General features: G+C 49.7%; 1 protein-coding gene across 11 annotated transcripts in view; it reads right to left on the reverse strand.

Moving 5' to 3' along the window:
- Window positions 1-454: 454 nt before the first annotated feature.
- Window positions 455-27,337, reverse strand: part of TAF1B (TATA-box binding protein associated factor, RNA polymerase I subunit B) — a 69,578-nt gene continuing 42,695 nt past the window's right edge. For 3 of the 11 annotated variants that reach the window (XM_008249995.5, XM_008249993.5, XM_089326818.1), the window contains 7 exons: window positions 19,201-19,348; window positions 16,046-16,223; window positions 15,091-15,134; window positions 12,851-12,941; window positions 6,329-6,399; window positions 5,656-5,878; window positions 455-1,266 (listed from right to left, as the gene is read on the reverse strand). In XM_008249995.5, coding sequence (XP_008248217.3) covers window positions 1,065-1,266; window positions 5,656-5,878; window positions 6,329-6,399; window positions 12,851-12,941; window positions 15,091-15,134; window positions 16,046-16,223; window positions 19,201-19,348 — 957 coding nt within the window. In that variant the 3' untranslated portion in view covers window positions 455-1,064. Of the gene's footprint in view, window positions 1,267-5,655; window positions 5,879-6,328; window positions 6,400-6,664; window positions 6,845-12,370; window positions 12,472-12,850; window positions 12,942-15,090; window positions 15,135-16,045; window positions 16,224-19,200; window positions 19,349-25,163; window positions 27,301-27,337 lie in introns of those variants that run through there. The other 8 variants (XR_016229560.1, XR_016229559.1, XR_016229558.1 and 5 more) reach the window with 5 other exon arrangements.

Here is a 27,337-nt window from a genome sequence, read left to right on the forward strand (position 1 = left end):
GATTTTCTGATATTCTCAACAGTCATTGTAAACCTGCACAATCTTCGCTAAGCGGTTAGGTGGGAAGTGCACCCATTTCAATTGCTGTTCCATGAATGAGTGGAGTGGATCATTCCATCATGGTTCTCGGCTTGGCCTCTGCCTTTCTGCTTTTTTCCCTGCTCGGTCTTTTCTCTACTGCTTTGCAAGAACTACCGACACACCGAAGAAATCCGCCCTTTGTCCTCCGTATGCTGCAAGCAGTTTCCCTACTTTGGAACCCGCTGTCCTGGGTCAGTCTTTTCCTCTTGGCGTCTGGTCTGAGGCGTGTTGAGAGTCCTTCCCCACACCACGGTCTCTGAAACAGTCACTCTGGTTTTGTTCTAACGCTCTCCTACGTGCACATACGGAAGAGCACTGTTTAGACCGCTGATCCCCCTGGGATTCGTTTGGGGTATAAAGAGTAAGGAAGCAGTCTAGTTCAAAAAAGCAAATTTAATTTTAACTACAACAAACACAAATTTCTAGATACCATTTATATATAAATATATTGCTTTAATTTTCTCAAAAACATTCATATTAATTAAAAAAAAGTTTACATGTCATATCGTATAGCATCCATTGTTAGAAAAGATTTATTATGTGAAAGGCAGAAGGAGGGCACATGGAGAGATCTCGCCCGCCCTCCGGTGCGCGCTCCAAACGGTCCCAGTAGTCAGGCTGAAGCCAGGGGCCTGGACCTCCATCCAGGTCTCTCCTATGGGTGGCGGGGCCCCAATACTTGGGCCACCGCCCTTTGTCTTCACAGGTGCACTAGCAGGGAGACACATCAGAGTGGAGCAGCCAGGCGTGAATGGGCACTCCCAAGTGGGACGCTGGTGTCACACTGCCGGCTTAACCCCCTGCACCCCAACACCAGCCCCCACAGCAAGCAACTTTATGAACACATTTGATACCTATGTATGTATGTGTGTGTGTGCACACATGTGATAAAATACACTTCCCACAATCCTCCGCAAAGTGGCATTACAATCTGACACCGCTTAGCACCACTGAAATATCTTTCCAAGTCTCTTCAATTGTTTTCAACGTCTTCTCACTCTTCTGGATCTTGAAGACTCGTTTGAACTCATGTATTTTCTTTTAAAAAGTTTCTTTTCAATTAAGCTCACTTCTTCATGGAGTAAGGAGGCCTTTATTCTCAGCAGGAAGGAGAAGAGATTTAATACAAACTGGTAACTCAGAGAAAAATTAGATTCTTCGTAGGTTGTCACATGTTTACAGTAGCTGGAAGGGGAGAGAAATGAGGAAGTTGTCCTGAAGCTAAGCTGCAAACGCAGTGTCAACCCTGGAACATCTCCCAGGCAGCTTAGAGGGAAACTCAGAACAATGTAGAAAACTCCTTAATTTACAACGGAATGAAGTCTGCACTGTGTCTGGAGACCGCGCATGGGGACACGGTGGACGGGAGCCAGGCCTTCCCCGCCCCTGACAGGAAGGACACTGCCCGTTTTCTGAGCATGCCCCAAGCACAGAAAGGCAGGTGGGGAGGACCCTGGACACACGGCCGAGACGGACTCAATCCCTGACGCCACCCATGCACCAGATTCACACTGAGCCTGTGCACTGTGCGGGAGCTGACTGAGAAATGTCACCTGTTCGCAAACAGCAGAACCTGACTCCGATCGAATCTCTATCACCAAACCTCCGCCCAGTGAGAGCCAGCAGTCTCGATCTACATCAAAGCGCAGGCAGCCCAGGGACAGAGAAGCAGGCCAAATGCCATCACGTGACCGTAGTCGGCAAGACCCAGGATATGGAGAACCCACCAGGACACCTGACCTAGGTAACTCAACGAGCAAATCATAGGGTAAAGAAGAGATTAAGAGGTGGCCTTATCTCTGTCTCTCTGCCTCTGCCTCTTTGTAACTCGGCCTTTCAAATAAATAAATCAATCTTAAAAAAAAAAAAAAGAGGGGCTGGCGCCGTGGCTCACTTGGCTAATCCTCCGCCTGCGGTGCCGGCATCCCATATGGGTGCTGGATTCTGTCCCAGTTGCTCCTCTTCCGGTCCAGCTCTCTGCTGTGGCCCAGGAGGGCAGTGGAGGATGGCCCAAGTGCTTGGGCCCTGCGTCCGCATGGGAGACCAGGAGAAGCACCTGGCTCCTGGCTTTGGATCAGCGTAGTGTGCCAGCTGTAGCGTCCATTTGGGGGTGAACCAACAGAAGGAAGACCTTTCTCTCTCTCTCTCACTGTCTAACTGTCAAATACATTTTTAAAAAATTAAAAAAAAAAAAGAGGTGGCCTTTACGATAACACTTAAGGAGCGGTCAGCCACTCACAGCAGATGGGCCTTATTTGAATTCTGAGGTGATCACGTGACGGCTGTGAGACACACCCCCCCCCCCCCCCCAGCACTGACTGCGTGTTTGATAATACTCAGGAATGACTACTTTTTAAAATCTGATCAGATGTATCACAGTTGGATCAGAAAAAGTACTTTGGTGTTTGTGATGGGCTTCCCAACAGTGCGGCAGTGGAGGCCGGAGGGCCTGGGTGGAGCAGACCCAGCTGTGCTGGGGGGGGGCGCTGGACCGGTCCTTCTACTGCTGGGCTCCCACTGAGCCTGTAAACTGAGTCACTCTGATGAGCACACAGGGTCCTAAGTTCCCGAACGTGTATGTCTGCACCACAGAGCTCTGCCACGTGTCAGCTAGGACCACGGGACAACCGCTCCTGGCTCTCTCACCTGTGAACAGGAACAACCCCAGGACTCACCTCTCAAAGGGTTGACAAAGGATTAAATAAGAATACAGAGGGGCCGCGTGGTGGCGGGCATCCCACACAGGCACTGACTCAAGCCCTGCCGCTCTACTGCGATCCTTAACGCAATCAAGTACGCGTCAGAGCGTGGCGCTCACGGCCGTCACAGCACTGGGTCCTCCTGCAGCACTGGGCTCCTGTCCCATCATCTATTTAAGGCGTTCATCTCAGAACTCAAACAAGGCCTGGCTCCTGCGAGTGGCCGACCACTCCTTAAGTGTGTCAGTTCATCAAGGCCTCCTGTAACGCGCCTGGGAAGGCAGCGCAGACGGCTCAAGTGCCTGGGCCCCTGCGCCCGTGGGGGAGACCCAGAAGACGCTCCTGGCTCCTGGCTCCAGTCCAGCTCAGCTCTGGCCGTTGTGACCAACTGGGGATGAACCAGCAGATGAAGGACCTCTCTCTCTCCCCTCCCCCTTCCTCTCTCCCTCTCTCCCCTGTAACTCTGCTTTTCAAATCTTTTTTTCTTTTTTTTTAAATAAGAATACAGAGTAAGCACTTAACCCAATGCTTGGCACATAGTAAGAGCTCAAAAATGGTCTCTTCCCGAAACTCCTTTAAAATTGACTTTTTGGTTTGTTTTCACTTAAAATCCTAAGGCTATTTCAATAATAAAGCTACTACCCCACACCATGTCACTAGTAGGGAATGTAAAGCCTCAGATGTTCACTCATTGGTTTAATCGCCATCTATATAGCATTCTGCCAATATGGCAGTTTCTTGGTCTTCTTTCTAACTTTTTCTAAATGTCAGCTTTATTGAGAATCTTTCTGATAAAAAGTTGTCACAAAAGGGAACAGGTGTATTCTCTCACACAAAGACCACAAGGGCAGTTCTATTTCTACACGAGAAAGACAAGAGAATGTATTCTGCTGGTTCACGCCCCAAATGCCTGCAGCAGCCAGGGCGGGGCCAAGGTCAGGTGCCAGGACTCCAGCTGGGGTCTCCCACAAGGCAGCAGGAGCCAGCTGCAGGAAGCTGGACGGGAACAGAGGCAGGGCTCCGACACGGGGCGGCTTCACCTGCTGACCACCATGCCTGCCCCACTATTACTTCTAAGTGAAATCACTGACAGCTTAGTGTGGATTACGCTCTTTAAAAAGCGTCTACGAGCCGGAGCCGCGTCTACCACACGATGCTGCGTCCGCGCCAACGCCTGCTGCGGGGTCAGCCCCGGGGAGCGCGCGAAGCCCAGGGCTCCAGTGGGCGCAGCACAAGGACACGGCCTCCTCACAAGCGGCCCTTCACGAGGGCGCTTCGAAAGGCTCATGCAAACACCGAACCAAAAGACGAATGTATTTTGCTGCAAAACATTTTGAAATCCACACTGAATTTCTTCCTAAAACGCACTTTCCATGAACTTAGGTTCAAAAGGTGCTGCGTATGCCAAAGGCATGGTCTCTCAGAAAGTGAAGCTGCTGGCCAAGTCGGCAGCTGGGTGGCCTGTGACGTCTCGCATCGTTTCAACAATAGTGACAAAGTTAACCTTGACAAATTCAGGTCCAAGTTTTGTGGGACAGCCCCAGCACCTGGGGATACAGAGCCGCTGCCCCACCTCTTCCTGTGCCGGGACAGGTGAGCTGTGTGGCTCTCACAGGGGGGTCAGGGCCAGCACCCACGGCAGCCAGCTGTGGTTCTGGGCTCCTGACAGAGGTTTCCCGAGATGAGAGGCGCCCTCACCGCCAGCACCGCAACCTTCTCTGCTCCTCCTGACAACCTTGACACCCGGCAAGGTACTGTGGCCCCTGCACAGGAACGCATCGCCTCCGAGGGCGCCGTCCTGGCCTTGCCGGGTCCCTGCTATCGGGCGAGCGCTGCCCCTCAGTCGCTGGCGACGCAGCTGCCCTGTGCTCTTTCAGGCAGCAGGTCTGAATGAGGACGACTTCATTTTATCATCGCCTACTGCACTTTCATTTCATTTACCTTTGATTACGCCAACTCCAGAAAGTCTTTTTTTTTTATTTTTTGACAGGCAGAGTGGACAGTGAGAGAGAGAGAGAGAGAAAGGTCTTCCTTTGCCGTTGGTTCACCCTCCAATGACTGCCGCAGCCGGCACGCTGCGGCCGGCGCACCGCGCTGATCCGATGGCAGGAGCCAGGTGCTTCTCCTGGTCTCCCATGCAGGTGCAGGGCCCAAGCACTTGGGCCATCCTCCACTGCACTCCCTGGCCACAGCAGAGAGCTAGCCTGGAAGAGGGGCAACCGGGACAGAATCCGGCGCCCCGACTGGGACTAGAACCCGGGGTGCCGGCGCCACAAGGCGGAGGATTAGCCTAGTGAGCTGCGGCGCCGGCCCCAGAGTGAAAGTCTTTAACAGAAAGTAAGTTTTGTTTAAAATAGTAATGATCATAGTTATCACCTACTGAGTACGGACAGACTCCAAGTATCTCATCCAATCCTCACAAAGACCTGGGGCAGTTCCCATTTTTCCATTAATTCGTTCATCCGCTCCTTGGTGAGCCCCGGCTCGGGGCCGGGCTCTGGCCCACTGTACTGCGGTTATGAACAGGAAGACCCTCCTCTCAGGAGATACCACGGAAGCACAGGAGGAGGAGCACGGGGTCTGTGACCGACGCCCGTGGCTGGCGTGCAGCGGGCCCGGAGCGGCACCGCGGCTCTTCCCCTCGCTCGGGGCGCCCCAGCACGTGGGCGACATCCTCCTACCTGTTCCCCCAGCTTCCCTCAGACTTACACGCGACTTCTCGTGTGTCTGAGATCCGCTAATTCTAATCAGTAACAATCAGGCTCTTATTACGTAGGTGACTTTTTTAAAAAATCAGAAAATAATCAATACATCTTCAGGCCAAACTGGAGACCCCATCACGTCTTATGCTCTGACTTCTAAAAGCATCACATACCTTCTGCAGAATTTTTGGGTGCTGAGCCAGTATAGCGAGTTCTTGATGACCAGGGATTGGCCTTTCTTACTCAGGACGCCCCTCAGGCTATGTCCGTGGAAACACGGCCTGTCGGTGCCCTTCTCAGTCCAGTTGAACTGAAAGCTTGAAGGCTTTTTCTCCCCAGGAGCTGGGGTGCAATCAGCCAGTGCACTGAATTGCTTTTGGAGATTCACCACCATCTCTGGAATGCAAGCAGAAGGAAAGCACCGCGGTCAAACGCGTGTTAAGTCCAGTGAGCTGGGCGAGCCGACGCGAGTGCACCCGTGCTGCGGCGGCAGCAAGACGGGACCGCCGGGAGGAGGAGGACGGGGCGCTGCAGAGAAGGAGCAGGATGGTCACCTTCACGAATTACAAGTAAGAAAAAGGACGTACAAGACCATCCAGATGTAATTCTCCAGAGAATTCTGAGTTACAGAGACAAAGGGCTGATGGCAACGCAGGCTCTGCCCCGAGTACCGGCAAGTCCCGGAGACAGAGCCTACGGAGACTCCCTGCGGGGACGAGGCTCCCCGGAACACAGTCTCCCCTGGAGCGCTTGTTTCCAAAGTGCAGTTACACGAGCAGTCCTCGTCAAGTCAGGGCACCGGCTGTGCTACAACCAGGCTGCCGGCTGGCACCGTCACAAGCTCACCTCGTCTCTTATACACCACCGGCTTGTCAATGTACGAGTGGTAGAGTGGCTTTTCACTTTTCCACAGGTACCTGTACAAGGCAGAAAACACAGCTGCAGTGGGATGGAGAAGAAATGGACCTAACCACGTTTCAGAGAACGCCTCTGCAGTAGCACTGAAGCTCCCGACACTGTTTGACAGCGCTGCTTAGCATGGCTTCGCGTGCTGACTGGCGCGCGCCCACCCCGCCTGCAGTCCTAGGAAGCACTGAGCGAGCTGGCCAGAGCACGGCCACAAGCAGTTAAGGTCCTGAAGCTGTGAACTATACACAGTGAGGTGGAGACGGTTTCCCTTACCACGAAATCCCCGCGCCGCGATCTGCCTACGACGCAGCCTCCCAGCAAGTGACAGCTCCTGTGCCTCGGCCTCAGTGCCCTGGGCTGCAGAGGAGGGGGCACTTCCAAGTCTGCTCACGCAAACACGGGGCCCCGAAGCCAGGCCCTCCAGCGCTGAACGCCGGGACGTCTCTCCCATGTCTGGCAGGAGGGCGAAGGGGAGGTCTAGATTCCAGCACCGCACAGCCCCAGAAAAGGCCGCCAGGGAGGCGCTACTGTACAAGGGGGTCGTGCAGTCACCCGACCCTGGGGCCCTCCGGGCAAAGACTAAGAGCCATCTGAGGTTCCTGCAGATGAGTGTCACCAGCCCTGCACTCGGGCCAGAGGGAGGGGCGGTGTTCTGGTGCTGGTTCTAGCGGCTGCTGCTATGGCACAGACACCAGTGTTCGTCCTCAATCCCATGTCCGCTACTTCTGAGTTCCCTAGGTTAACGCACTCTCACAGCTTCTAGTAAAAGTAATCTACCCTCCTCTTGATCCTTCCTTTGACAGACAACTTGGCAATGGGAGAGCGCACTGAGTGAGGGGACCTGGCTCTGCCACTGCCCGGCGGGATCCCCGTGAGTGACACAGCACCGAGGTTCTCCAGGTCAGGAATGGTTCCTGTCCGCTCTGTCCCTCCCTCGCGCTGGCAGCAGCGGTGCACAGGAGGAACCCATGAAATACGCTGAAGGACCAGCAGATGAACAAGAGAATTCCGCCTCTCCAAACCTGTTTTCTACCTTTACAGGATTGTTGTGAGGAATAATTAAGGCGAAGTAAATGCAGCGTCTTTAAATCCTACACAATTAGTAGAATAAATTACCCAGCACTTGACAAAGTGCTTGGATAGAGACACTCAATTATCCGTGGATTTTCCAGAAAAGATGAAAGGAATTATATTTTTCAATCCACAGTATTCTATAATTGGTAATTTTCCACATTATTTTTCATGCTGAGAAAGAAAATGTATATAAAAGGAGACACTAGCAATTTTATGACAGCATTTTAGTAATTTAGGAATTGAGACTTAAGGATTTCATAACTACTTAAATCAGTAAAATAATGACTATACATAAAAGAGAGACACAAACTTTTTACCTTGAGTTCCCACAGTGACATAAAAGGTGAAGAACAGAAATGAAGTACTCTCTAATCATCATATAAATGAAATTGTAATGAACCAAACCGCATGTAAAGTCTATCAGAAAGTTTACCATTTAATCCTGTGGTAAACGAGTCTGCAATTCTTTAAAATCTCTCTCTTATGGTGGCTGTTATTGTCTTAAACACTTAGAGTGACAGAATCACCAACAATAAAGAACTCCCCTAAGCAGCCTGACCCAATCTCCGGGCACACCCACTGACACACTCCTCCTGGGTTCCCAAGTCAGCTCCTCTGTTTGTAACTGACGAACACCCACACCAGTGGGAGCCCCGTGAGCATCAGGAGGCTGCACTACCATTCCCTCAACGTCCTCTGCCCTCAGGATGGGAAAGGTGACTGAAAACAGCAACACTCCAGTTGTGCAGGTGTCCCTTCTCAAACTAAGGTTCCTCAAAAACGTCCTTTGTTTGGCCCATCTCTTCTACTTACGTGAAGCTGCAGGGACAGGCCGCAGGCCTTGTTTCCTGGCTTCAAGTTATCTGTGTATTTTCCCTGCCTCTACATCATTTGATTCCTCATTTAAAAAAAAGTTGAGGGGCCAGTGTGGTAGTGCACCTGGTCAGGCTGCCGCCTCCAACACCTGCCTCTCCTATGGGAGCCAGCTCGGTCCCAGCTGCTCCACTCCCAATCCCGCTTCTGGCTAGTGTGCCTGGGAGGGCAGGGGAGGGGGGTCCAAATGCCACTCATGGGCGAGACCCTGCAGGAGGCTCCTGGCTTTGTCCAGCCCAGCCCTGGTCATTGCAACCATTTGGGGAGTGAACAGTGGATGGAAGATCAATCTCTCTTAACTTTGCCTTTCAAATAAATAGATGAATCTTTTAAAAAGTTGAGGCATAATGTACATGGAGAAGTCACCATTTTCAGTGGCTCTGCCAGCGCTGACAAACATATCCAGCTGTGTGATCACCATCATGACATACAGAACAGCTCCTTTATTCTGGAAAGCCTCCCCCACACAGTGGAAGTCAATTCCCCTCCTTACCCTTGGTCCCAGACAACCACCGCTCTTTCTCTGCCTCTCCAAATTCAGTTTTCCAGAGTGTAACATAAGTGGAATAACAATACTTGGAACCTTCTGAGTCGTTTATTCGGCAGAGGTACCTGCCTGCATCAGCGGCTTGTTTCTCTGCGTTGTGGGATGGTATTCTACCTATGCACAGGCTGAGGCCCATCCGCTTCCTAGTGGAAGGACGTCTAGGCTGTCGCTTGCTTTAGGCAAGTAGGAATGAAGGCACTATAACATCTCCACATGAATTCTATGTGAATCTGAGTTTCCACTTCACTTGAGTAAACACCTAGGAGTGGAAACTGCCGTAGTAAGTGCATTTCCAACTCTATGAGGATAAACTGCCTAACTTTCATCCCCACACTTGGTATGGCCAGTTTTTGCTTCTGTTCGCCTTTGTTTTAAGGCATCTAATTGATGTGTAAAGATTTCTCACTGTGGCTTTCATTTGCATTCTTTACCAATAATGTCAAGCAACTTCTGTGTGCCATCTACATATACAAATCTTCGGTCTAATAAACCTTTTGTCCATTTGACAAAATTGAGTTGCTTTCTCATTGTACGAGAATTTTTTATATATTCTCAATACAAATCTCTTATCAGACATGTGCCCTGCCATAATTTCTCCCAGCCTGTGGCTTCTTATTCCCTTAAATGTCTTTTGAGGAGCAAAGGTTCTTACACCTTAGGAAGTCAATTTTCTTTTATTGACCATGTTTTTGGTGTCATATTTGAGAAATGCCTGCCTAAGCCAAAAGGTTGCTGGGATTTTTTTTTTTTAATATTTATTTATTTTTTTATTTGAAAGGCAGAGTTAAAGAGAGAGAGAGAAAGGGAGAGACAGAGAGAGAAATTTTCCATCTGCTGGCTCACTCCCCAAACGGCTGCAACGGCCAGAGCCGGGCCTATCCAAAGTCAGGAGCCAGGGGGTTCTTCCTACTTTGGGCCACCTTCCGCTGCTTTCCCAGGTGCGTTAGCTGGGAGCTGGATCAGAAGTGGAGCAGCTGGGACTCGAACCAGTGCCCATATAGGATGCTGGTGCTGCAGGTAGTGGCTTTTACCCTTTATGCCACAGCGCTGGCCCCAGGGATTTTCTGCATATGGTTTTTAATTCACTTCCATGTTGTTCTCAACATTTTCAATAACAAGTAGAAGTCACAAAGTAGCCTCTTACGGTGTTCTTAGGGTTTCAGCTCTTGTTTAGTAGTGATCTTCCATGATCTCACGCAGAGTAAGCCAGAGCTACAGAAATGTCTTAATGATTTTTATCTGACTACATGGAAGACGATATCTAGAGAGAAAAACAAGAAACTAGAGGCAGAATGGCGGTGGGGTAGGATGAAATGGCAGGTGAAGAGCACACACAAGGGCTTCGCGGTTAAGAGTGGGCGGTGGGGCCGGCGCTGTGGCACAGTGGGTTGAAGCCCTGGCCTGAAGTGCCAGCGTCCCATTTGGGCGTCAGTTCTAGTCCTGGCTGCTCCTCTTCCGGTCCAGCCCTCTGCTATGGCCTGGGAAAGCAGCAGAAGATGGCCCAAGTGCTTGGGCCCCTGCATCCGTGTGGGAGACCCGGAGGAGGTTCCTGGCTCCTGGCTTCAGATTGGCGCAGCTCCAGCCATTGTGGCCACCTGTGAACCAGCGGATGGAAGATCTCTCTCTCTGTCTCTACATCTTTCTCTGACTTTCAAATTAAAAAAAAAAAAAAAAAGGGTGGGCAGTGACTTACACTTGTTTGTACATCAGTCTGCAGCAGGCTTCCTTGGAAAATGCCATTTTGTAACTAGACTGACTTTCTGTGGTTTCTAAAGTCTCCTCTTACTTTAGGGGAAAAGGTAGTAAGTTAGTAAGCCTAGTTCTTACACTAGCTATAGGTCAGTAAGCCTTACATGTGCTCCTGATTCTAATAGTGTAATCTGAACTGAGCTCAGGAGTGCTTTTCACACTGAGATGCCTGCACAGCAGGGCCCTGAACTCCTGCCCTCAGACTAGCCAGGCCTACCCCAGCGGGCACCACAAAACAAAGGCTGTTCCTCCAGCATGGCCTAGAGCCACAGAACAAACGTGCTTTTGCTATTACGCTTGAACCCACTGCGGGCCGCTGACTGCGAGCCGCTCTTTCTCTGACCAGGAGGCGGAAGGACCCCTCCTGGGCACCCCGCCCGTCCCCCTGCCTGTGCATCAGACCCCACTGCAGGGAACCTGTCACTCCCCTGGCCGGAGTCTGCCTCCCCGAGGGCCTCACTCCCCCTGAGAGCCTGTGTCCCCTTTACAAGCTCTCTGAGACACAGAGGAAAACTATCTGGTTCTATGCTGGAACTTGAAAGTGGCTCTAATTCAGTAAATAAGTAACAATTATTATTATTACTTCATGGATAAGGAAATTGGAGCTCAACAAATTATTATGGGGAATCTTGAGTTGGTTTTTTTTTTTTTTTTTTTTTTTTTTTTTTTTTTGACAGGCAGAGTGGACAGTGAGAGAGAGAGAAAGGTCTTTCTTTGCCGTTGGTTCATCCTCCAATAGCCCCTGCATCTGGCGTGCTGCGTCCAGCGCACTGCACTGATCCGATGGCAGGAGCCAGGTGCTTCTCCTGGTCTCCCATGCGGGTGCAGGGCCCAAGCACTTGGGCCATCCTCCACTGCACTCCCTGGCCAAAGCAGAGAGCTGGCCTGGAAGAGGGGCAACTGGGACAGAATCCGGTGCCCCAACTGGGACTAGAACCCGGTGTGCCAGCGCCGCAAGGTGGAGGATTAGCCTAGTGAGCCGTGGCGCTGGCCCGAATCTTGAGTTTTTTCCTCAAAGGATATAAAATTACCTATCAAACTGGTACTATTAAATTAGAAAATTTACATAAAATAGTTGTTAAATTTTTCAAAATTGCATAGAGACTCAAAACTCTGAGAATACAATTGTTCTAATCAGAAATCAATGGAAATAGATTCTGTATTATATAAGATACGGTGTTTAAAAATTTCAAGTTAAGGCCGGCGCCACGGCTCACTAGGCTAATCCTCCGCCTTGTGGCACCGGCAGACCGGGTTCTAGTCCCGGTCAGGGCACCGGCTTCTGTCCCGGTTGCCCCTCTTCCAGGCCAGCTCTCTGCTGTGGCCCGGGAGTGCAGTGGAGGATGGCCCAAGTACTTGGGTCCTGCACCCCATGGGAGACCAGGAGAAGCACCTGGCTCCTGGCATTGGATCAGTGTGGTGCGCCGGCCGCGGCGGCCATTGGAGGGTGAACCAACGGCAAATGAAGACCTTTCTCTCTGTCTCTCTCTCTCTCACTGTCCACTCTGCCTGTCAAAAAATAAAAAAAATTAAAAAAATTAAAAATAAATAAAAATAAAAAATTTCAAGTTAACTCAGCTTCTGTCCACTAAGGCTAAGAGGTGAAGTCAGCCTAATGGGAAACACAGTCAGGATTCAAACCCAGCCCCATCTGTCCCCAAGCTGTCTTCCCAGGCTGCTGTGGGGGAGCCCGTGCAGAGGAGGTCAGAGGGGCCGAGGGCATCACACACACTCACCGCCTGCTTTCCTCTGTCTTGATTTCCACAGGACCTCTGTCTGGGGAGTGGGAAGCATTCCGATGACAGACCCAAAGACTACACATGTGACATTCTAATCTCTGTGATGTTAGGACGCACACATGGGAAATGACCAAAGGGAAGGAGGCAGGAGTATCAGAATCCAGGCAAGACTTGTGCAAATTATAATGTTAAATTTGCATTTAAAGTCAAATTTGTTCAATTTGTACCCTGGATTGGATCCTGGAACACAGACACTGGCACAATCCAAATCAAATGCAGAGGTTAGATAATAGTTAATAATAATAACCAATATTAGTTAACAGTTAATACTAACAAAAAGAAAAACCAATCAGAAGTCGGGCTCCTCTTCCTGGAGAAGCAACGACACAGCGCTGTCTGCCGGTGCAACCCCGCCTGCCCACGTAAAGTCAGGCAGAAACACGGGGCCAGACCCGCGAGGCAGGACACGTCACTTACTTTGCCCTGGCTTCCTCCCGTTTTTGTTTTTTCTCATCAACGGTTTTCTTCATAACTTGGTACCACTTTCTGAAATCAAACCATGGCTTATCTGAAAGAAATGGAATCTGTGATTAGCCAATAAACCTAATAAACGTGGTTCATTTGAATTTTCGTTCATTCCTATAACTAATGTTTACATAGTAGATCTTGGACATGACGAGCGAGTCGCTGTCTCCACACTCATGATTCTCCCAAGCACCTGTCACACTCCCTCGTCTAAGTTTCCTCCCTATAGGGTGGTTCCACCTTGTTATCCTGAAGCCACCTTTTTAATCCAGGAATCGGTGTCTCCTAGAAACAGACTTTTTTTTTTTTTGACAGGCAGAGTGGACAGTGAGAGAGAGAGACAGAGAGAAAGGTCTTCCTTTGCCGTTGGTTCACCCTCCAATGGCCGCCGCGGCCGGCGCGCTGCGGCCGGCGCACCGCGCTGATCCGATGGCAGGAGCCAGGAGCCAGGTGCTTTTCCTGGTCTCCCATGGGGTGCAGGGCCCAAGCACTTGGGCCATCCTCCACTGCACTCCCGGGCCACAGCAGAGAGCTGGCCTGGAAGAGGGGTAACCGGGACAGAATCCGGCGCCCTGACCGGGACTAGAACCCGGTGTGCAGGCGCCGCTAGGCGGAGGATTAGCCTAGTGAGCCGCGGCGCCGGCCGAAACAGACTTTTTCAACCTACAAGTAGGCCTCCTCCTCCCTAACACTCAGCAGTATGGCCCGGCCTGCGGTGGTGTGCCAACACGTATGACAACCTGCAACTGTGGAATGGACAGAACAGCTGAACCCAGCCTCTCAGTTCTGTCAGCTCCTACTCCTGTTCTTCCTAACCCTAACCCAAAGATCACAGGTGGGGTGAGTGTGTGTTCAAGACGCAGAGGTTAGGGAGACAACAGGACTGAAAGCAGTCAAGCACAAAGGGAATTATTCGCTAATAAAAATCGCCCCTTTCAATGTCTAATTAACAATTTTTTTCAGCTGGTCAATATAATCATCACCTAACCCAAAACAGGCTTGTAAAGCACACAGCCACCGGAGAGAGGAGACCACCGAAGAATGACGAGGACAGAGGAAAACTAGACCGAGAAACTCGAGGTTCTCTGACCTGGACTCAGCCTCACCTTCTCTGAGGCTCAGCCCCTCATCAGTGAGGTGGGGGCGGGGGGGGGGGCAGAGACAGTGCAGGCAGCAGGCCCAGCCCGCTATCAGCACAGCTCCTCTGCGGCCTCTGAGGGAGACGCAGCAGCGTGCCGGCCAGGGTAATCCTTCAGCACTAGAAGGGACAAGGCCCTCGGTTCCACCTCTCACCCTTGCAGACGCCAACATGAGCGATCTGCAGGGAGAAGTATTTCATCTGCACATATTCTGGAAAGAACAAGCAAAATGGTTCTCACCACTAAACTTAAGACCCTAAATCCAATGAAAGTGAGATCCTAGAGAGGATTAAGCAACTGGAATGACTGTAAGAATGCAGCCATTTGCAAAGCTTTGCTCGCGGTGCTCGGGCCAGTTACTACGCTAGACCCTGCAGATACACTTAAAAACAAGGATGTGGCCTTCCCCGCGGGTCCGCACCACTACCCATCAGTGTCAGGCACTCACTGTGCACCAGAATTCTCCTATGCACTTTACGAAAATGCACGATCTAATAGGCAGAGTGACACCTAGGCCACTGGTTACAACTCAGAGTCTAAACACTGAGTAGTAGAAGTCTGGACAGGAGTGACGAGGCCAGAGTGATTGTTCTGATTTAGGAAGAGGGGAAGCAGGTTCTAGCAGGCGGGTGTGAAGAGCAGGAAAAAGAGTGATCTTTATGCTCCCTCTCGAGGAGTGAAGGGGGTGTTCAGGGACAGACGGGGAGTGGGAGCTAAGAGGGAGACAGCACTTCAGAGAGAGGGACCAGCAGGAGCACGCTGAAGCATCGGAACAGGCAGGACGGCCACAAAGGCGCCAGCAGCAGGCCCACGGCCCAGTGCGCCTGGCCAGCAGCGGCTGAGAACGACACGCAGGCCGCTCTCCACACAGCTGAAGTCACTCAAGTTTCTTAGCAGCCCAGAGAAACAACGAGACATCCCTGGCACAAGGCATGAGTTGTGCACTTGGGTACATCTAAGTGCAGATTGTCCCAAGTTCCCCGCTGAATTTACTGTAGCTTTTAATTTATCGTTTATAGTCTCTTTGAATCTGATTGATGAAAGATTAAGTACCTTGGTGGTCTTCATTATAGTCTTCAGCAAGATCAGACAAAGACCTGGAGACAACAATGAGTAAGTCAATCTATTTAATTTTTTTTTTTTTTTTTTTTTTACAGGCAGAGTTAGTGAGAGAGACAGACAGAGAGAAAGGTCTTCCTTTTTCCACTGGTTCATCCCCCAAATGGCCACCACGGTTGGTGCTGCGCCGATCCAAAGCCAGGAGCCAGGTGCCTCCTCTGGTCTCCCATGGGGTGCAGGGCCCAAGCACTTGGGCCATCCTCCACTGCCCTCCCGGGCCACAGCAGAGAGCTGGACTGGAAGAGAGGCAGCCGGGACTAGAACCAGCGCCCATATGGGATGCCGGCGCCTCAGGTGGAGGATTAACCAAGTGAGCCACGGCGCCGGCCCCAAGTCAATCTATTTAGAAAACATGTATTTGGGCAGTTAAATTCTGAATGCTTCTGAAAGAGAAGTACAAAATAGTACTTGAAACTGATGTCAAGTTTGGAGGAGAACCAAGCACAGACGTGGTGAGCAGCGTCACTCTGTACTGACACTGGGGAGGGACAGACTCCTTTAATTTCCATGACCTTTGAGACACGCACAGTGCCAGCGGTCTGCAGGCAGACGACATAAGTGATCCTCAAAGCTTAGGGGATATTTTAAAGCTCAGGAATCAGTGGAACAATGAGAAATACTGCTGCCTACAGAATAACAGGAATAAAACAGGATGCAACAACCAACACCAAGCTGAGTCAAAGATTATGTAAGAATAATTGTTACCACAGAGTACCAGTCAACATCCTGTGACTACGGAGTGGCTCCACTTTCTGTGTGGACGCCACAAGCATTCCTTTACTTTAAATAATTAGGTAAAAGCAACAAAAAAGCTTTTTCCTTATCTTTTATTAAAAATCAAGATCACCACAGAAAAGTATTACTTGTTGTAAAACTAACACACACTCACCATTCCACATTGTCATCCAATAAAAAGAGCAGTTTCAGTGCCACTACAATGACAGCCACAGCTTGTACATCATATTTAACAGTCTTTGCCATTTTAGCGATAGGATCAAACGTCAGGAAATCCACCTCTCCTATTCCAGTCATTTTCACTACTTGGCAGGTTAAACCCTGCATTTCATCTGTTGAAGAACAAAACAGTAAGACATACATTAAATTTTTTGGCTAATTAGACCACACCAATGTATATACCATAACTCTTTTTTTTTAAGATCTATTCGAAAGAGTTACAGAAAGAAGTAGAGACAGAGAGAGGTCTTCCACCTGCAGGTTCACTCCCCAGATGGCTGCAACGGCCAGAGCCACGCCGATCTGAATCCAGGAGCCAGGAGCCTCCTCTGGGTCTCCCACATGGATGCAGGGGCCCAAGCTCTTGGGCCATCTTTCACTGCTTTCCAAGGCCGTAGCAGAGAGCTGGATCGGAAGAGGAGCAGCCGGAACTAAAACTGACACCCATATGGGATGCCAGCGCTTCAGGCCAGGACTTTAACCCGCTGTGCCACAGTGCCGGCCTCTATACCATAACTTTTATCTTAAAATATGACACTCTAGGGGCTGGCGCTGTTGGCACAGCGGGTAAAGCCGCCACCTGCAGTGCTGGCATCCCATATGGGTGCTGGTTCCAGTCCCGGCTGCTCCACTTCCAATCCAGCTCTCTACTATGGTCTGGGAAAGCAGTGGAAGATGGCCCAAGTCCTTGGGCCCCTGCACCCGTGTGGGAGACCCAGAAGAAGCTCCTGGTTTCAGATGGGCGCAGCTCCAGCCTTTGCAGCCATCGGGGGAGTGAACCAGCGGATAAAAGACCTCTTTCTTTGTTCCTCTGCCTCTGTAACTCTGCCTTTCAAATAAATAAATAAATAAATAGGCCGGCCCCGCGGCTCAATAGGCTAATCCTCTGCCTGCGGCGCTGGCACACCAGGTTCTAGTCCCGGTTGGGGCACTGGATTCTGTCCCGGTTGCTCCTCTTCCAGGACAGCCCTCTGCTGTGGCCCAGGAGTGCAGTGGAGGATGGCCCAAGTGCTTGGGCCCTGCACCCCATGGGAGACCAGGAAGAAGCATCTGGCTCCTGGCTTCGGATCGGTGCAGCGCGCCGGCCGTAGCGGCCATTTGGGGGGTGAAGCGATAGAAGAAAGACCTTTCTCTCTGTCTCTCTCTCACTAACTCTGCCTGTCAACAACAACAACAAAAAGAATAGAAAAATGAATGGTAAAACGTTGGCAAGGCATACCTTTTCCAGTTTTGACTTCTAAAACATCTACTGTTTGCAGGACACCTCAGTCCCTAACCAACAGGCACATCTATCAGTGTTCTCTTGTCTGTGTTTCTACAGCAAGGTGCCCTTTCCTGAAACTGGCTTTCCTGGAAGGCCAAGTGCTGCTCGCGGAATGCACACACCCTGGCTAGCAGCCTGAGGCCCTCACCCTGTGTTTAACCAGAGGAACTGCTTTCTTAAGAAATGACATGCAGCTGTCACTCAAGCTAGAACACCAGGGGTCTTGGAACCAGGAGACCTTGAACCTATATTTAGGTTCCCAATCAGTAGCTTTGTAATTCTGGATTACAGCCACTTATCTAGTTCCTTCACTTGTAAAATGGGCTTATGGTGAGGATACACTGAGGTGAGATAAGAGTAAGTGAATATACTGTGAATACCCTGAGTAAAAATTAAAATTTATTTTTTTTAACATTCATTTAGTTATTTGAAAGAGTTACAGAGAAGGAGAACCAGAGGCAGACAGAGAGGAAGGGGAAGAGAGATCTTTCATCTGCTGGTTCACTCCCCAAAAGGTAGCAATGGCTGCAGCTTGGCCAGGCCAAAGCCAGGAGTCAGGGGCTTCTTCCAGGTCTCCCACGTGGGTGAGGGGACCAAGCACTTGGGCCATCTGCTGTTGCTTTCCCAGGCACATCAGCAGGGAGCTGGATCAGAAGCAGAACAGCTGGGACTTGAACCAATGCCCATATTGGATGCCAACACTGCAGGTGGAGGTTTAACATTCTACACCACAGCAGTGGGCCCAAATTTCTTTTTTTTTTTTTTTTAAAGATTTATTTATTTACTTGAAAATCAGAGTTACACAGAGAGAAGAAGAGACAGAGAGAGAGAGAGAGAGAGGTCTTCCATCCGCTGGTTCACTCCCCAGATGGCCACAACAGCCACAGCTGTGCTAATACTAATCCAGGAGCCAGGAGCTTCTTCCTGGACTCCCATGTGGGTGCAGGGGCCCAAGGACTTGGGCCATCTTCTACTGCTTTCCCAGGCCATAGCAGAGAGCTGGATCAGAAGAAGAACAGCCGGGACTAGAAGCATTGCCCAAATGGGACTCTGGTGCTTCAGGCCAGGGCTTTAACCAGGGTTTTAACCAGTGCTGTGCCACAGCGCCAGCCCTAAAAGCTTTAAAGATTATAGATTTGATATTTATATTTGTACGTATATTTCTATTTATGTTACAGTTCATGTACACGGTTTTGTATACTGTTTTTTGCGTAACAGGTAAGTATGCCTTTCTTCTCCCATTAAAAACACAACCGCACACTTGGTGCTGCTTAGTGATGACACAGTCACACCCTGCTGTGTCTGCTCACTTTTCTCGTCCAGCAAGAAATTCCGGACTGGATTCCATCACAGATTCCATCGACGTTCCCTGTGTCTCGCCACCGTGAACAGGTACGGCGAGGCTGTCTCCACACTGTCTCCACACCCTACAGAGCCTGTTCTGCTCTGACCAGGCTGCCCTCTCCATCTCTCTTAGGGACTGGAGGTAGCGTACGTGACTATACAACAAAGATGTCCCCAGATCAGTGGCTGGCATTCTCTTCAAGTTCATTATGTAACGACACCGCTGGTGCTTTGCTTTGGGTGGGGCGGATTAGGTCACCAACGACACACACCGAAACATCTGCCACTTTACCTGCACTCAGCACATTTGCTACAAAAACAAAACTGTCTTCTCAGGCACAAATCTCCTGCCCAAAATAGAATTTGATTCCTGAACAGCGTGCCTTTGGCCAATTCAATGATCTGAATTCCTGTACGGGAGGACTTTGCAACGAAGCTCCAGGCTGCAGACCCCGTCTGTGCACGTCACACCACTCACTCACCAGGGAGGTTGACTTCCATCAGGTACTTCATGACCAAGATGTTGGGGTGGAGGTAGCAGTCTTCAGTTATGTCTGGAAAACGAGGCAAATCTAAGAATATGGCAATTTCAATCATCTTTTTGTAGATATCTTCATAGTCAGGCCACGACTGAAATAAAAGAGGTAATCAGGGCAATGATTCACACAACATAATTTATTTTTAACAATATTTTCTCACTTTTAAAATAATACATATTCATTGAATAAAATCTAGAATGAGGAAAAAAATGAGGGGGGAAAATATCTGTAAGTCCTGACTAATCTAACATAGCGATTTTAAATCATAATACTAACTTTGAAAGCCACTACAATTTTACTCGGCTCATACAATATTTACTGGCCTTGCCCAGGGTGGGTGGGCAGCAACGGGAAGAGGGGCTGGCAACACTACTCCCAGCACAGCTGGGGTGCGACTGTGACCAGGAACTTCTGTCCTGCTGTATATCTGATGTCTATTTTACCTACATAAAACGTGTAAAAAGAGAAAAAGAAAAAAAGAAGGGAAAGATAATAGCAGTTAAGTGAACTACTCCATGTAGCAGAGCTGCTTCAAACCCTACCAGCATGGAAGAAACAGTTACCAGCCCATGCAGCTAGGAAGTCCTTAAGTAACTGATCCACCCCTACAAAATTCCTAGCAAGAGGATGTCTGGTCCTTCTGGGAAACCTCCAGCAATGGGAGCCCAACACCTTCTCGGAAGGCAGTCACGCTATTTTTAATGTGTCTACTTGTTAAAATGTTCTTCCTTAGTCTTTGCAAAAATCTGTTTCCCACTTTGAGCATGCAGGCATTGAAATCCCGAGTTGTTACATCTCACCCATCTTCTAACACGTGAAGGTATGGGGAACCAACTGAAGGAATGAATATTTCTCTCGGAAATTTCACTTGGTTAAATGCAGCCATTATGCAATGACAAGGCATGGGGAAAAACCCCTGACAAAGGTACGGGGTAAGGGTATGGGTATGGGTACAGAAGACTGCCACGCAGCCTGTCTCACGATGACATACAGCAAATCTGCTCAAACAATGAAATACTACCCCAATATACGCATTTCTTTAAAATGGGGCTGGCACCGTGGCATATATTAGGGTAGCAGTATAAATATTAGAGGCCCCTCTTTCTTTCCATTTCTACTTCCATCCCCTCCCGGAATGACCAACCTCCTAACAGCAGCCTTAAATCTGTGTTTGCCCTTTGCAATGAGTAGCCACAGAGAGATTTTAGAATGCAAACCTGATACGTCCCTCCCCTACTTAAATCCCTCCAATATTTATATTGCTCTTAGGCTAAGCTCCACTCTGAGAGTTTCGTACAAGCTGAATTAGATATATAGTTTCAGCTCCCGAATTTTCACCTAAGATTTTATGAGAATTTTCTAATATTTTGAGATAGCCTGTGAAAACATAATTTTGCGTGACTGGAAAATACTCCCTTCTGTGAATCCATCCTCCCTTGTTAGACATAAACTACATGCATCATATTGAGCAGCGACTGAGATGCGTTGTCTGGGTAGGTTTTATGTCAGCATCCTATTCTGGAGTGCGGGTTCAAGTCCCAGCTGCTCTGCTTCCAATCCGGCTCCCTGCTAATGTGCCTGGGAAGGCAACGCAAGATAGCTCAAGTACTTGGGCCTCTGCCACCCACATGGGAGACCCAGATGGTGCTCCTGGCTTCAGCCTGGCCCAGCCCGATCATCATGGACATTTGGGGAATGAACCAATGGATTTGGAATCTCCTTCTACCTCTCCCTCCTTCTCTCTCTCTGTCTCTGTGTGTGTGTGTGTGTGTGTGTGTGTGACTCTTTCAAGTAAATAAAGCAAATTTTAAAAAACAATAAAATGTGCTTTCTTAGGCTGTTCAGTGACTTAGGGAAATACTCATTAGTACAATATGAGTTTTAAAAAGCAAGAAACAGCACAATAGCTAAAAAGTGGAAACAAGCAAATGTGGTATCCCCATACATGGAATAGCATTCATCCTTTAAAAAGAATGAAATTCTGAGCTAAGCTCCAACATGGATGATCCTTAAAGACCTGATGCCAAGTAAGCCTGACACACAGGACAAATACTGTACAGCCTGACTTATGCTGGACACCTAGAGCAGTCACCTTCAGAGAGACAGAAAGGAGAATGATATTTGCCGGCGTTGGGGCAAGTGGGGAATGGGAAGTTAATATTTAATATTTAATGGAAAAAATAAAAAATAAATTTAAAAAATTTAATGGCTATACGGGGCCAGTGCTATGGCACAGTGGGTAAACTGCCACATGCGGTACTGGCATCCCATGTGGGCGCTGGTTCAAGTCCCAGCTGCTCCACTTCCAATCCAGCTCTTTGCTATGGCCTGGGAAAGCAGTAGAGGATGGCCCAAGTCCTTGAGCCCCTGCACTCAAGTGGAAGACCAGGAGGAAGCTCCTGGATCCTGGCTTCGGATTGGTGCAGCTCCAGGGGTTGTGGCCATCTGGGGAGTGAACCAGCAGATGGAAGACTTCTATCTCTGCCTCTGCCTCTCTGTAACTGTCTTTCAAAGAAATAAATGAATCTTTAAAAAAAGAAAAGAAAGAAAGTAATCTGATGTTTCTCTCAAGCACATTTTTTTTTTTTTTTGAGAGGCAGAGTGGACAGTGAGAGAGAGAGGCAGAGAGAAAGGTCTTCCTTTGCCGTTGGTTCACCCTCCAATGGCCGCCGTGGCCGGCGCGCTGCGGCCGGCGCACCGTGCTGATCTGATGGCAGGAGCCAGGTACTTATCCTGGTCTTCCATGGGGTGCAGGGCCCAAGCACTTGGGCCATCCTCCACTGCACTCCCTAGCCACAGCAGAGAGCTGGCCAGGAAGAGGGGCAACCGGGACAGAATCCGGCGCCCCGACCGGGACTAGAACCTGGCGTGCCGGCGGCACAAGGCGGAGGATTAGCCTAGTGAGCCACGGCGCTGGCCCTCTCTCAAACACATTTAAAAAATACTTAATGGATACAGAATTGGGAAGATGAAAAAGGTGTGGAGACAGAGGGGCTGAGGGCTGGGCAACAGTGTGGATACACCTGACGTCACTGAACCACGCCCTTAGAAACTGTCCAAATGCAAACTTATGCACACGTGTTTTGTAAAGCATAAAAGGAACCTAACCCCCGTCTAAAGGAGAAAAAGCAACATATTAAAGAGGTCATAATTAAAGTGTAATAAAACTAAAAATTTTTAAAAGTTGAACATAGATAAAATCTACAAACATTCAAAATCTATACTACTTGGTAATATCCACCTTTATCACATATATATATTAAAAGATTTATTTATTTATGTGAAAGTCAGAGTTACAGAGACAAAGGGAGACACAGAGAGATCTTCTGTCTGCTGGTTCACTCCCCAAGTGGCCACAATACCAGGGCTTGAGCTGGGCAGAAGTCAGAAGCCAGGAACTTCATCTGCATCTTCCATGTGGGTAGCAAGGCCCCAGGCACTGGGGCCACCTCCTGCTGCTTTTCCCAGGCCATCAGCAGGGAGCTGGACAGGAAGTGAAGCAGCCGGGACACAGCTGGCACTTGTATGGGACCCCAGCGCTGCCAGAGGTAGCTTTATCTGCTCCGCCACAATGCCAGCCCCTACTACCTTTATCTTACATTAAATTTTGGCAAAGGAATCATATGGCGTGGGGAGAGATACAGTTATTAAACAGTAACTATTAAACATGTAATACCAATATATATATGGGTATGCCCTTCCAGGGGACAATATATACTGAGCAAAGAGAAACTGTATCATCCGTAGGATCCGAAGCTCAGGGCTCCTGTGCCTGGAAACCACGCTGGATTACTAGTTAATGATTCCAGTGTAAGACTCAGAGGAATCTTCTGTGTACTGCCTCAAAGGAGGTTAGCGTTACAAGGGGACAGCAGCACTGCATGCCATTTTTGTCCCAGGGCACTGCTACCTCCTGCCACCACCATCACAGGAGGCAGCGGCCCAACTGTCCTTGTAGGCTTGGCCATGTACACCTCTGTGCCCACCCACCCACATCTGCTCCCAGTCCAGCTGAGCCAGGCTCCTAGGGCCCTGCACTGCCGGCTCAGGCGGGCACACCGCTACTCAGCGTGGTGTTGAGAGAGCGAGAGGCAATGAAGCATTTTTGTCTCTGTCCCACTGCCCTTAGCCCAGAGAAGGGAGTCTTTCGTTTGGACAAGATTCTAAAACATGGGTAACTATATATAATAATCAAACACTAACCGGTAGACGGTCTTATTTTGACTTGTAGAAAACGCACTTGGGGCTGGTGTTGTGACGCAGTGGGCTAAGCCACTGCCTGCGATAGCAGCATCCCCCGGTGCTGGTGCTAACCCTGCTGCTCTGCTCCCAGCAAACGCAGCAGCAGCTGATGACCCAGCAGGGGAGAGCGGGAGGGGGCTGAGGCTCCTGGCTTCCGCTGGCTCAGCATCCGCCACTGCCACTGTGGCCATTTAGGGAGTGAATCAGCTGATGAAGATGTCTGTCTCCCTCTTTCCCTTTTCTCCTTCTGTCACTCTGCCTTTCAAAGAAATAAATCTTAAAGAGAAAAGAAAATAAATGCAGTTATCTGCAAAACAACCCAGTGGCTCTCATGGGGCCTGAGTTTTCACTAGACGTGTGGAGTCTCCGCTGTGTCACGTAGACTAAGAGGCTTAGCAGAACCACGGTTAAAATGTGGAGTGTTCCGCAAGGTGTTTTCTCAGCCCTCTGGTTATAAATGATCTGCTTCCACCTCAAGCTGTCGGAGGGACCAGGTGAAACGACAAAGGGAGACTGAGGCAGAGCAGCAAGACTCATGGCACTGCTCGGAGCACCGGCTTGGTCAGAAGCACTTGCAAGGTGCACATTTATTTTATTTTATTTATTTGAAAGCCAGAGTTACACAGAGAGAGGGAGAGATGGGGGGGGGGGGTACTGATCTTCCATCTGCTGGTTCACTCCCCAAATGGCTACAATGGCTGGGGCTGGGCCAGGCTGAAGCCAGGAGCTTCTTTGGGGTCTCCCAGGTGGGTACAGGGACCCAAGCACTTGGGCCACCTTCTGTTGCTTTCCCAGGTGCATTAGCAGGGAGCTGGATCGGAAGTGAAGCAGCTGGGACTCATATGGGATGCCAGCCTTGCAGGCCGGGGCTTTACCTGCTACGACACAGCGCTAGCCCCACAAGGTGCTTACCCACCAGGCTTGCTGAGCCAATCCCTGACACTGGCCTCAGAATCTGCAGTTCAGCAAGTCTCACGCAGACTGAAGCCTGAGAATCCCCAGGGGTCTATGAAATGGCTGTGGACCCCTAATCAACAGAACAGGCCAGCTACGGAGAGTGAAAAAGAGAAGGCAGAGGCACCCCGTCATTTCTCTTGCAGTGTGGAGAAAACCCTCCAAGGGTTTTTCTCCAGAGCACGAAATGGAGGCACACACACACATTCCAGGGACGATCAGGCTAGTGTGGGGTGCCAGGAACAAAATCCATCAGCTCCTCGCGCAGGCTGCCCATAATTCCAGAAGGGAGGAGTGGGACTGAGGGGACTGGGAACACCTGTTACCCTAACACTCACCTTAACTTCCCTCAGGTAGATTTTAAGCTGCCAGGTTATTATCCTCTAACAAAGATTGCACAAACAATGCCACGGGCTGCCTGAGGCCTACCCAGTAGGACAGTGAGCAGGCCTGGGGTAGAGCTGGGAGAACCAGGGTGCATTAAACTCACCCAGTGAGACCTCCATCTGCAGGGAGAATAGGGTGCACTAACACCCAGTGAGACCTCCGTCTGCAGGGAGAACAGGGTGCACTAACACCCAGTGAGACCTCCGTCTGCAGGGAGAACAGGGTGCACTAACCCAGTGAGACCTCCGTCTACAGGGAGAACAGGGTGCACTAACACCCAGTGAGACCTCCGTCTGCAGGGAGAACAGGGTGCACCAGCTCACCCGTGAGACCTCCGTCTGCAGGGACTCAGGCGGTGACGACAGCACTGGAGAAGCTGCTGTCCTTCAACTACAGGGACCCAGTTTCACAAGGTGTGAGCCGGCTTCCGGCACCATGAATCACCCTGGCAGAGTGCCGCGCGGTGGGTCTGGCTGAACCAGCCTTGCCTCTTTTCTCTTCTCTCGCTCGGAGATCAGAACGTTGTTTATCAACATGCAGAGTGCTGGGGATGCATGTGCTTCAGGAGGAACTTCCCGTCTCTACTACTCTAGTGAGCGATGACGAAATGACTGATCCTGAGAGGTTTAAAAACACTGCCAAGAGTGTGGTAGAATGACATGCATGTTATATATTACATATTATCTACTTAGAACTGGGCTGTGCGTTTAAAATATACAAAGAAAATCATGGCTAACAAGACAGAAGTAGCCTCACTGTGTTAAGTCACTGGCAAAATAAATTGTATCTAGCGAGACAGGTGCATCCAGGCCCAACACCTTGGTTCACCCAGTGACTTGATCATTTGGAAGACTGTGAAGGGGCGGTGTTCCTGAAAGGGACTAGGTTTTTGGATTCTACCAGATGCGCTGAAAGATTTTTGCTGCAAGTGACTGGTGCTTCGCATCAGCACCATACTCCAGAAACGCAAGTGAAAAATAACGCAGCAGGAAAGGCACAGGCGACAAGGAGAGGGCTGTCTCCAAATCAAAGGCGCAGGTAAACGAAAGGCAAGAACGCCAGCCAGCCACCTCCTCCCCTCGCTCTGCTCTGGGGCTGAGGAATGGCGGAAGACTGGAACTGCCTTGGCCTGCCTGGACAGAGCGCAGGCCGCCTGTGGTGTCCGCTCCCCTCTGCTGGAGCACAGTGTTGTCAGATCTGTCACGACTAACACAGCAGCTTCATGGAAGGAACAGCTCACCTAGAGTAAAGGTTTGAGAAGGATTTTAAACGCTCTTTTCCTTTTCTTTCCAGGGTTTGTTTTTTAAGGTGTGCTCTACTTTCTAGAATAGCAAAAATAAAACAAAACCAAACACAGAGGAAAACAGTGCCCAGCAGCCCACACACACAGAACTCGGTGCACTATCTTCACGGCCATCTCCGAGCACAATTGTACCTTTTGTCATTTCTGGTGAAGGCACAGCTGCTGCAGAAGCCAAGACTTAGCAGGGAAAGCGAAGACGTGGAGGGGGAAGAAAATGCTTCCTTTGTTGACGAAAAGCCGTTTCCATTTAAAAGTTTCAACATACTATAGAACAGTGAATGCACTTTTGTGAGCAAAGGCAAAGCACACAATGAAGAAAAGCTGCCTGTCGATTAAATAAACAGTCATCGGAAGGCATCCCAAACCTTCCCCTTTTTCTTGAAAAAGGGGGGAAGGAGGGAGAGCCCACAGACTATCACCACCCTTGGCCGAAGATGTGTCTAGAAGGCTATTAAATATGACACACAGGGCCTCTGGAGTGATACAGACCTGTGTAATCACAATAGTAAGAAATCACAAGTTTAATACGCTTTTTAAAAGACCACAAAGCTATAATAAATTGTCCCAGCATGCATTAAAAATGGAGTGCTTGGGAAAGCATTTTATTGAATCTCCCAAATATTCCAGGGAGTTTATTTTCGTCATGAAGCAATGCTCCGCGCAGGTAAGGACAAGCTCGAGTTTCTGTTACGCAACTGCAGCTCCTGCGATAACCAGATCACAATGCCTGTCAGAGCCAACTTCCTGCTCAGCCAAGAAGGAGACCAGTGCCTCGCCCTTGCTCATTCTCATTGTTGCTGTGAGGCACAGACTCAGCCGAGAAAAAGCTAATGCTACGTGCACCTGTTAATCCAAACTTCTAACAAGACTGTGTGTTACGAAGGAACATGAATAAGGACTAGAACTATCAGAAGGACCAGAACTATCAAAGGGCTGTAATGTATTATGTATGTATCATGATTGGTAAAACAGTTCACTGCATATTTTCAGCTTGCTAGAATTATCTTTAGGGTTGTAAATCAACCACATGAGAACAAGACGCGCTTTCTTATGTCCCAGGTCTAGTCTTCCGAAGTCTCTGGTGGACACGTTACTTTCTGTGAGGCACAGTCCTCGTGCTGGGGGTGACCGAGACCTCTTCGAAACATGCTGCCCACCTGCACGGACAAATGCAGACCTTTCAGACACACACCA

The sequence above is a fragment of the Oryctolagus cuniculus genome, chromosome 2 (genome assembly GCF_051225735.1).
Source record: "Oryctolagus cuniculus isolate XC-2025 breed Fujian yellow rabbit chromosome 2, ASM5122573v1, whole genome shotgun sequence".
NCBI classification, from domain to species: Eukaryota; Metazoa; Chordata; class Mammalia; order Lagomorpha; family Leporidae; genus Oryctolagus; species Oryctolagus cuniculus.